Source organism: Perkinsus marinus (genome assembly GCF_000006405.1).
Source record: "Perkinsus marinus ATCC 50983 genomic scaffold scf_1104296951566, whole genome shotgun sequence".
NCBI lineage: Eukaryota > Perkinsozoa > Perkinsida > Perkinsidae > Perkinsus > Perkinsus marinus.
The window spans coordinates 1-1,068 of NW_003209231.1; the positions used below are offsets into that span (position 1 = coordinate 1).

Genomic DNA, 1,068 nt, shown 5'->3' on the forward strand with positions numbered 1-1,068 from the left:
CGCGTATAATCCAGTATAGAGAATCAATACACCCATAAAAACTACAACACCGATTCACCCACACCCCCATCCGACTGGTCAACTCAAGTCGCATTGCCGAAAAGAGATTCCTACCACAAAAACTCACCGAACCTCGAGTGCTCATATGAACAACCTTCATGAGTACCATGAGGATGCTAGGCTATTATAATGCCCAGCAATGTACTACTACTCCTTCACATCATCAACCATGTTAATAGACTCGCTTGGCTGGAGGTACATGATGCATCTCGCTGTCTAGAGGCTGATCCACCACTGGCCTATACTTCAATACGATATCCGACTCCTCAACATGAGGCTTAGTCTGATATGACAGGGAATGCTTCATCCACTTCTTGTCATCCCTCTCAGTGAAGTCCTCTCGGGCATGTGCTCCACGGGATTCCTTCCTGGCCTCACCCGATACAATCGTTTGGGCTGCTTGTGTGATAAGGTTCTCCAGCTCGAGGGTCTCGATAAGATCTGTATTCCAGACTAAGGTGCGGTCCTTGATGCCGACGTCCTTGTATTCCTTCATAATTTCACGTACCTCCTCACACCCCTTTTTCAGGTCATCTCCATTTCTGTATACAGGAGCACGCGTCTGCATGGTCCTCTGAAGCTTGCTTCGGAGATCAGCAGTTGACACCGGGCCTTTGGCGTGACGTATCTTATCGAACCTGTCAATGGTAGCCTCACCGGCGTCCTTAGGCAGAGTGACGGGCGGTGAGTTTGGCTTCACGATTTCGGCCACAGTATCGGCAGCAGTACGACCGAATACGACCAAGTCCAGCAGAGAGTTGGCCCCCAACCTATTGGCACCATGGACGGAGGCAGAGCCAGCCTCACCAGCAGCCAGCAGACCAGGGACGATCTTGTTGGGGTCAGACGCGGTGGGATTAAGGCACTGGGCCTTCCAATTTGTAGGGACTCCTCCCATATTATAGTGCACTGTAGGCAGGACCGGAATATGCTCCTTAGTCACATCAACTCCAGCAAGATCTTAGCCGTCTCTGAGATACCAGGCAGCCTCTCTCTGAGAGTCTCGGC

General features: G+C 51.1%; 1 protein-coding gene across 1 annotated transcript; it reads right to left on the reverse strand.

Annotated features, from left to right (window-relative positions):
- Positions 1-232: 232 nt before the first annotated feature.
- On the reverse strand, positions 233-958 carry Pmar_PMAR014758 (flavoprotein subunit of succinate dehydrogenase, putative; the record flags this gene model as incomplete). Its single annotated transcript, XM_002777504.1, has 1 exon — positions 233-958. The coding sequence occupies one exon, from the start codon at positions 956-958 to the stop codon at positions 233-235; it is 726 nt and encodes a 241-aa protein (XP_002777550.1).
- Positions 959-1,068: the final 110 nt, after the last annotated feature.